General features: G+C 41.9%; 1 protein-coding gene across 1 annotated transcript; it reads left to right on the top strand.

Annotated features, from left to right (window-relative positions):
* The first annotated feature begins 3,493 nt into the window (after nucleotides 1-3,493).
* LOC124677842 lies at nucleotides 3,494-6,467 on the top strand. Its single transcript, XM_047213793.1, has 2 exons — nucleotides 3,494-3,591; nucleotides 4,962-6,467. Exons 1-2 carry the CDS (start codon nucleotides 3,494-3,496, stop codon nucleotides 6,157-6,159), a joined length of 1,296 nt encoding a protein of 431 aa, XP_047069749.1. The 3' UTR covers nucleotides 6,160-6,467.
* Nucleotides 6,468-8,473: the final 2,006 nt, after the last annotated feature.

Raw genomic sequence — 8,473 nt, 5'->3', positions numbered from 1 at the left:
TATTTTTTGAAACTCATAAATGCAATTTTCGAATTTCGTAAAACAACAAGATAACTCGTGCCAAAGATCTGCACCCCATGTTCTACCGGCATCTTTGCTCATGTGGAAGCCAAATGCTTTATTGCACATCTTCTGCGAAGCTTTTGTTCAATCTTTGCCTCACTTAGATTAGTAGTCATCACTACTTTCGTTCTTTTGAATAAAATCATCTGAAGTACTATCAGAAACATGATGCAGGAAAACATAGGTTAAGATAATTCCTTTATCTTTGGTATATATTGCTTGTCCCCTCCCCAACAACCGTGCGTGCAAGTCGCCACGGATGCATCCGCGCCTGACAACAAAAGATGTGCTCGTTGCTCCAATGTTTCAGTGGTGGATCCACGCCGCCTCGTCCTCGAGCAGTGACAATAGAGCGAGCATTGTTGGGACAGTAAGTGTGTGTTGGCTACAGAAGTAACACAGGACCCGGCGTTCAGATATATTTTTTAAAGGTATTTTATATTAATCAGTTAACACAGATTTTGTTACAATCATTCAAGACGGAGTTCGACGCACAGGTCAGAACTGCACCTTGTAAAACACCTCCACTCAACACTCTACGGCCTAACTGACATAGATCATGCGCTACTGTATTACAACCTATACTGATCTTTGCTAAGATGATCTGACGGTCCGGTGGTTTCTTCAGTCTAAAATTTCTTGCTATCTGGCTAATAGCTGACCGATCGGTGCTATCATCTTTGAAGACATCAAGGATTGAAGCACAGTCAGTTTCGATTGGCATTAGACTCTGCTAGATATAACTTCAGACCTTCTAAACAAGCAATGGCCTCACCCATAGCAGCTGACTTGACACTGGGGTATATAATCCCATGCCGAGGAAACAACGTGTCCCAGATGGTCACGTATTACTGCTCCCAAGCTCCACAATTGTCTCCACAATTGTCTTCAGCCTAACACAGGACCCGGCGTTCAGATCTTGGAGGCTAAGGAAAACCGAAAAGATTCTACATTGACGCTGGAGTCTCTCGCAACTCGTTGAACTCCACTGCAGAGGAAATATCAACGATAGAAGTAGCTCCAGCAGCGTTTCCCAGTCCCAGTGCCTCCCAATCCTAATCTCTATCCCTTGGACCAATATAGTGGGGGAACAACAGTTGAACGCCATAACACCGAGCTTATGTGAAGTTTCATTTTCCGCTTCTTATATAGCAGGAAGGCTGGAAGCGAAGACAATGCACTAGTACGATTTGGTGTAATGGATCAATGGGCACACTCGTATGGGCAGTTGGCAGAACAGTTGTACTGTACCCCTTTAACAGATCCATAGTAATTTTTTTTGCGAAACACACTACAAGCAGATGCTCACACATCTGCAGAGTCAAGTATACTACATGCTCACCCCTGCAAAAAAAGTATACAACGTGCTCTCCGTGCGTGCGTTTGGTCCAATTAGGAATCTGATCCAATTAGCACGACTACTTTGGATTTCGAAAAATTATATATCGGCCAATGAAACCCGTAGTTAATAGAAACGAAAAACCTATACAAATTTTCAAGTAAAATCTTATGCATTACTTATGAAGGATAAATAAAATATCTCCAAACCACTGATTGTAATAATTAAATCCAAAAATTCGACTTTTTAGTGCATAATCTAATTATCACCGGCGGAGGTGATTTTTCGCTAACTAAACATGAGTAGAAATGTATATTATGCAGCGAAAAATCACCTCAAATTGAAGGAAAACCTAAAACATAATCCACAAATCAAAATTAAACATGGATTCATATTTCATCCGTCGGTGGATCATAGGAGGTGTTGGTGTAGGTGAACCTAGTGCAGACCTGGGGAGGTGGCGGCGGCTCTAGTGGTCAATGCGCCATCTTTGGCCTCCGTCGGCAACACCGTGGCCAACCACGTCGTCCCTGTCTCCGGCGAGGTATTGACCTCGAAGCCAACCGCATCATCCATGTCGTCGGTGAGTCTCCATCTTCCTCTCCGTTGCTGGCGTCGGGATGTTGCGCCAACCCTTGTGCAACTTGGGAGGCACGACGGGGTACACGGGGCGAACACAGAGCGCCGCAATGGGCCGCATGTAGGGTTTGCCTAAGATGGGGATCCTACTCCCCACTTCGTGCGGCCTCCATCTGGGACGGTGCTTGAAGGGGCTGCTTCATGGGCTATATTTGTGTGGCCCATTTACGTAGCCTTCTATCGTTCGCTTTCTTGTTTCGGTCGATTTTTTCTCCTTGTTCGGATTAAAACGATATTCAAAGTTGATAAAGTTCAAACTTGAAAAATGTTTAAAATTGGAAAAAAAATCAAACATTAAAAATGTTCAAATTTCTAAAATTTGGATTAGAAAATGTTCAAATTTGAAAACTGATCAAATTTTAAAATTTGAAACTTGAAAAATATTCACATTTAAAAATCAAATTTGAAAAATTTTCAAATCCAAAAAGGTTATGGTATTAAAAAGTTCAAAATTAATCGAAAACTACCGAAAACCATTAGAAACCCAAAAAACTAGAAGCCAGGAAATCATACTCCATCTAATGGGCCTGGTATAGTGCTTGGTCGCTTCAGACGGCCCCAATCATTGAGTCCGCATTAGGCGGCGAATAGGTTTGGCCTTACGAACCTATTCACCACCCATTACGGCCCCGACGGCCATGGTCGCCTTAAGGGAACATCGGAGGCCAGGCCCATCAGCGGGGTTAGGATCTTCCAGTTTTTTTTGCTTTCCGTGTTTTTCTTTTTTGGTTTGCAACTCTGTTTTCCGTTTCTGCTGTTTTTTTCGTTTTCTCTTGGGTTTTCTTCAGCTTGTGCTGTTTTATTTTTATTTTTATTTTTTTCCATTTAGTTTTTGAACTTTTTTATTTTTGAACAGTTTTAAATTTGGATTTATTTTCATGTTTTGAACATTTTTAAATTTTGAACTATTTTAAGCTTGAATTTTTTAGCTTTTGAGTTTTTGAACTTTTTAAAATGTAAACATCTTTCAATTTTGAACATTTTTTAATTTTATTTATTTCTAAAATTTATTTCTTATTTTAGCCATTTTAAAATTTGACATTTTTATTTTGAATATTTTCAAATTTCACCATTTTTTACAAATTTGAACATATTTTAGTCTGAAATATTTATATGTTTGTACTTTTTTAGAATTGAATATTTTATTTAATGTAAAGAGAAAGAAGAAAGAATCCTTGCGTGTTAACGGGCCGAAATTCGTGTGGCCCATGACCGGAATGCTCCAGGCGGGAGCAACGCTCGCTCCCACTCAAGGCGGTGAATAGGAGCCCTGCTAAAGGAGGGGTAGGCTGGTAGTGCACACATAGGAAGAACATAAAAACGGGCCGGGCCCATTACCAAAGTTGGTATGCTCTAGCATATTTCCCGCAATGAGCACGGAATAGGAACCCTGCTGCTAGCCATCGTGCCATCGACACGACGCGGCCAAGCAACTGGTTGAGGTGCGCCCCCATGGCCGGAAGCCGCCGCCGCCGCCGCCGCGGGAGAGCGCGGTCGCCACAGCAGGGCGCCGAATCGTCGCCGCTGGCAGACGCCACTCCGACTAGCAGGTCCGCACCCTCATCCGTCCTTGCTCGTCTCTCTTTTCTTTCCACTTCTTAATTAATGAGGGATTATTTATTTACCGAGTAGATGAGGGTCAGTCCAAACTAGAATCGGGGAGAAACACCCACCACGCAGCGGCTGGTCAGTAGTCCTTCTTTAGTGATAAAAGTACTGAAATTTCTAGTATTTTGGTGAACCAGTAGGTCTGTTTGGATGAATTGGCAGTGTCGCAGTGATAATTAGGGCATTTTCGTGAACCAATAGTGGTCAGTAGTGAACCTGCCTCAACTAGTTTTGGATCTCCACCGCTGTCTATAAGGTGTCTCAGTTTGGTAATATTCTGACTTAGTGCGTTTGCATGAACAGTTTACATGGAACAAGTTCATTCAGACATTTTGGTAATATTCTGATTTTGTGTGTTGCACTAACAGTTTAACATGGAGCAAATTCATTCAGATCAGTTGTTGATAACTTTATTTTCTCTGGTCAGCGAAAAAGTTCGAAATTTCCTTTGTTACTAGGGAGACGAGTAGTACAGTTTTCAGTACTCTGGGTTCGGTCTCGGCCATGCTGCTTTCTTGAACTGTGCTCACTTGGTTTAGTGATGAAGTGAAACTCATCTTCAAATGTGATTTAGTGGATACTTTTATCATGACACTAATTATTTACAAGGGAAAACCAAAATCACAAATTACAACTTGTCCTTGTAAACAACTGAGGGCATTATAGTTCCTTTTTGAATGTTATGAAAATGATTGTTATTCATTGCGTGATGTCATTCAGCATGCCAGTTTACTCAGTTGGTAAGTTTGATGCAAATTCGAATCAAGAAAGAGAGCCTCTCATTTCATCACCCAGTTGTCCCGTGTTCGTTTGGTCTTCCTCATGGCCATGGTGCTTCCATGAACAATGCACGCTTCCTTTTAGATATCAAGTGAATTATACATAAGCAAACGGAACGATCACATAAAAGTTTTCTAGATAAGAAGAGGAGCATATTTTGCGCTTTGATGTCAAGCAAAATCATCAATTGTTGCTATTTTTTTCAGGATACTCTACAGAGTACACACTCTACCGTTATTATTTGAAAATGTACCATTGTACATACGGTTGGCATACCAAAAATATTCTACTTATGATCTTGTAGAAAAAATCAAGCTGTAGGTGGTTCTGACGTAGCTTGTTCTGATTGAAGTTTAACATGTCCAAATAGACACCCCTGTTTTCCTTATTTTTCGGTTACAGCCTATTGTATTTCTAGCAGCGTATTAACTCCTGCATTATAACTCTGTCAAACATTTTTTGTGTTTCTTGAAAACTCTAGTATGTGTCAGTTCTTATACTGATCCATTATTCTTAAATTTCTGTGTGGCAGACAAGTTACAGTTGTGGGGAGGCCCTCTAAGAACATCTGCCATGCCTCAGGGTCTACATCCTCCCTTTCTTCTGGACCTCATGTTTTTGCAGATCTCCTGGACAACCTGCTTCACGAAATCATTGCTCTTTTTAACTCATTCCATGACTTCCTTGCTTTCATTGGTACCTGCCACTCTTGGCGCGCTTCAGTCTCTTCCTTCCCTTCTGTGTATATCTTCAGCTTCCCACCACTCTGCCTGAAACCAGATGGTCCTTATGTTCGTCCCCATACAGGCTATATCAAGCCCATGGATTTATCTAATTGCAAATGGCAGCTCAGTGATCTCAGCAAGAAAAACTTATCCCTTTGTTGTTCAGTTCCTCAAAATACTCCAAATAACATGTACTATTTGGGCTGCTCATATGGGTATCTTATCTTTTCCTATGAAGAAAACTGCCTCCTTGTCAATGTGTTGACTGGTACCAAGGTGAAGCCCCCCAAACTCCCACCCAACAATGAACTTGGGTACTCTTCTGGCATAGTCATTCTTACAGCTGCATTGAGTTCACCCAACTCACGCCTCCTCCTTTGCTCAAGAACCTCAATGTTTGAGTGGCAGGTTGGAACAAACTCCTGGTCAGAGCACCCTCTTTCCTTTCAGAGAGAACGCATCCATCAGATTCTGTTATTCAATGGTGATATCTTTGTCATAGATGCTCTTCTCAGGCTCCACACTATATACTTGGCACCTCAATTCAGCATGCAAAAAGTAGCAATTAAGTGGGAATCCCTGCCTATTAACCCATGGTTGGTGGTCTGTGGTGACATGCTTCTCATGGTTGACCTCTCGATTAGCTCCCACGAGTTAAATGGATCATACCGCTTCTTTGAGGTCTTTCACCTTGACTCCTCGGTTGAACCAGCTAAGTGGGTGAAGATGGAGAAGTTGGAAAATCAAGCACTGTTTGTTAGCCTTGATACGAGGACTCCTACATTTTCTTGCATGAGCCCTGAAAGATGGGGAGGAAGGAGTAACTGCATTTATGTTGCCAAGCTATTTGAAGATCCTGATGAAACCTGGACTGCGGTTGAGCTTGGTCAGCCAGTGTACAAAAATACAGTTCCCACCATATTATATGGTTGTTCATTCCCTCATGACTACAGTCTACTAAGTAGCTTCTGGGTGTTTCCCAGTTCAGTTTATGGTTGTGGCTAGTAACCTTGTCGCTTGGGTTTTGGCTAGTCTTGCAGAAGCCCTGTCGATTATTGTAGTTTGCAACTAAGTTCTGTAACTGTAATGGTTTCCTGTGTTGCCACCAATGTTTTGTGTTCATGGATAGCTTTTCTTGACGGGTGTCTCCCCACTTCCAGAGCTAGGAACATGTTACATCAGAATTGCATTTCTTATCTGCCTGCCCCTTGACATGCGGAAGCAAAGCCCACTTTGGTTTTTGACAAGATCGAGGATAACCTGGGCTTTAAAACGTCACCTTGGATCATCAAGTGTTGAAGTGAACGATGTTTACTTCTGATTGTAGTTATGGTTTCGTTTCCCTTAACTTCCTACTCTGAAATTCTGATGATGACTGCTGCATTGTCTTTTTACTTCCATGCCTTTTGTATTCTTCAAACATTACACTATGCGTCTATTCTGCTCCTGCTGTATGTATATACATACATGGTGGTTGAATCATGAATGTGCAGTTGCTGCTGCTTTGCTTGGGAGTTGCAAGGCAGGGTAGTTGCTTTCCTCCGCTTAAAGACTCAAGATTTATAATATGCACTAAATAGTCAAGCCTGAGCATCTGTATCTTCTTTTGACACAAAATTAAGATTGTTTTGACAAAATGTTTGCTATTGTGAATATATATAGTGGAAGGAAAATTTCATTGCTATACTTCGACTGAACTTCAGTCAGAGGCGCAGGAACCATGCAACTTCGTATGCCAAATGTAAAACAACACATCTCAGAACAAAACAAGAATTAAAACAACTAAAGTGATGTAATCACTTGGTACAGTTTTGCCGGCACCTTATAGACACTGGAACTGAACATTTACCCAACAACATATATGCCAAGAAGCAACATACCCAATTATATACCTAAATGTCCTCAAATTCCAACAAACCAGATGTTCTACCTGCATCTTTGCTCACGTGGAAGACAACTGCCCTATTGTATATATCTTCTGCAAAGCTTCAGTTCAAACTCCGCCTCACATAGATCAGTAGTCATTACTACTTTGGTTCCCTTGAATAAAATCTTCTGAAGAACCAGAAACATTATGAAGACAACATAGGTTAAGACAATTTCTTTTTCTTAGGCAAGAGTGCAAGATAATGGCAATGTTCTTGCTCGCACATCGTCCGCCCCCCTCCCAAGTCCCCACACCGTGCGTGCAAGTCGTCACGGGGTGCTTCCACGTCTGACAACGAAATCAGAGCTTGTTGCTTCAATCTTTCAGTGGTGGATCCAGGAACCACTCACAGTGACAATGTGTGCAGCAATGGGAGGCTGAATGTGTTTTGGCTACAGAAGTATTGACAGGACCTGGTGTTCAGGTCTTGGAGGCTAAGGACAACCCGAATGTGAGAGTTTAGGTGACATGGAGTCCCTGGCACGTGGATGGACTCCAAGATGCTAGGCCAGGAGATCTCGAGTCTCTGCCAACTTGTTGAACTCCACTGTAGAGCAAATAACAACAATAAATGCCCTAGCACCATTGTTTCCTAGTCCCAGCGCCTCCCAATCCCATTATCCCAATCTCCATCCTTCCGACCAATAGCATGGGAGGCTGGGAGCAACAATGGAACGCTAGAACACCGAGTTGATGTGAAGTTCTATTTTCCCGCTTCTTATATAGAAGAGGAACGCTGAAGGGAAGAGAGTGCACTAGTGCAATTTAGTGTAATCCATCAATAATCATCTTTTTCGAAATGATCAATAAGCACCTGAGTAGCTACTAGCTAGCAGAATTTTTTTTGTTGTTCCACCAAATTGTCCTACTATATATATAACTGCATATACTATACTAGTCTCCAGCCGTGCGTTTGGCTCAGCAGGTGATAACATGTTGATAATTCATTAGCAGTTTAGCACCAACAATCAGTAATCCCATTCAATTAGCACGACTACTTTGGATTTCAGATAATAACATGTCGACCAATAAAACCCGTAGTTAATACGTAAAACCTATACGAACTTTGAATCAAAACATAGGGTTTAGGGTGAAGTGGGGGTGCGGCGAGGCTGCGATTGTTAGACAATATGCGTGTTATGTTACCAGGGGGCCAAAGGCCACAATATATAGTACATGTATAGGTGCAAATATGCAGGAAGCCCCCTAACATATGGGGAAACTACAATATACAGATATATACTCTAACACCCCCCCTCAAACTCATGGTGGATCCACAACACTGAGTTTGGAGAGTAAAAGTCATGCTGCGCTCGAGTTTGTGCCTTTGTAAAGAAATCCGCCAGCCGCAAATCTGAAGGCACATAATGAACCGCAACAACCTCATCCTGC

This window comes from Lolium rigidum, chromosome 7 (assembly GCF_022539505.1).
Source record: "Lolium rigidum isolate FL_2022 chromosome 7, APGP_CSIRO_Lrig_0.1, whole genome shotgun sequence".
NCBI classification, from domain to species: Eukaryota; Viridiplantae; Streptophyta; class Magnoliopsida; order Poales; family Poaceae; genus Lolium; species Lolium rigidum.
Note: the sequence above shows the minus strand (reverse complement) of the source record. Positions and strands in the feature narration are given on the sequence as shown.